The following is a 738-nucleotide window of genomic DNA, read 5'->3' as shown; positions in this document are numbered from 1 at the left end:
CGGGTTCCCTTCCACACTATCACCTGAGGGGCTGAGGGACCGTGAGGGCGGTGGGACCCTCCCGGAGGAGAAGGGTTCCCTTCCACACTGTCACCTGAGGGACTGGGACCCTCCCTCAGGGCCTGAGGGAGCGTGAGGGCAGCGGGACCCCCTCCGGAGGGGACAGGATTTTTCCCCCTTCTCAGTGAATACAGAAGGGCTAGGACTCCCCCAATGTCAGCCTCCCTCAGGGGCTGAGGGACCGCGGGGGCGGTCAGGACTCTCCCCGGAGGAGACAGGATTTACCTCCCTCCTCAGTGAGTATAGAGGGGCTGGGACCCCCACACGATGTCACCTGAGGGACAAGGACCCTCCCTCAGGGGCTGAGGGACCGTGAGGGCGGGCAGGACCCCTTCCCGGAGGAGACGCGATTTCCATTTCTCCTCAGTGAGTATAGAGGGGCTGGGACCTCCCCAATGTGGCCCGGGGCCCCCCCGCGGTGACTTCAGAGGGGCTGCCCCCCTCCGCCATTACCTGAGGGGCTGAGGGCCTGTGGGTGCGGGTGGCCCCCTCACTGAGGGGCTGGGACCCCCACACGATGTCACCCAAAGGACTGAGGGACTGCAAGAGGAGCGGAACATCCGGAGATGACAGGATACCCCCACAGTGAGTCCACAGGGCTGGGACACACCCTGAGGGGAGGAGGACGCCATAGGGGACAGCACTTCCCCCACAGCGAGCCCCAAGGGACTGGGACCC

General features: G+C 65.9%; 1 protein-coding gene across 1 annotated transcript in view; it reads right to left on the bottom strand.

Moving 5' to 3' along the window:
• The window catches only part of LOC115949274 (testis-specific Y-encoded-like protein 4), a gene marked incomplete at both ends in the record, with an annotated part of 3,036 nt that extends 2,436 nt beyond the window's left edge, over window positions 1-600 (bottom strand). Inside the window, one exon of the mRNA XM_031065800.1 lies at window positions 514-600. Coding sequence (XP_030921660.1) covers window positions 514-600 — 87 coding nt within the window. The remainder of the gene's footprint in view (window positions 1-513) is intronic.
• Window positions 601-738: the final 138 nt, after the last annotated feature.

This window comes from Geospiza fortis, unplaced genomic scaffold (genome assembly GCF_000277835.1).
Source record: "Geospiza fortis unplaced genomic scaffold, GeoFor_1.0 scaffold3057, whole genome shotgun sequence".
Classification (NCBI taxonomy): Eukaryota; Metazoa; Chordata; class Aves; order Passeriformes; family Thraupidae; genus Geospiza; species Geospiza fortis.
The sequence above is the reverse complement of the archived record's forward strand: the minus strand, read 5'-3'. Positions and strand labels throughout refer to the sequence as shown.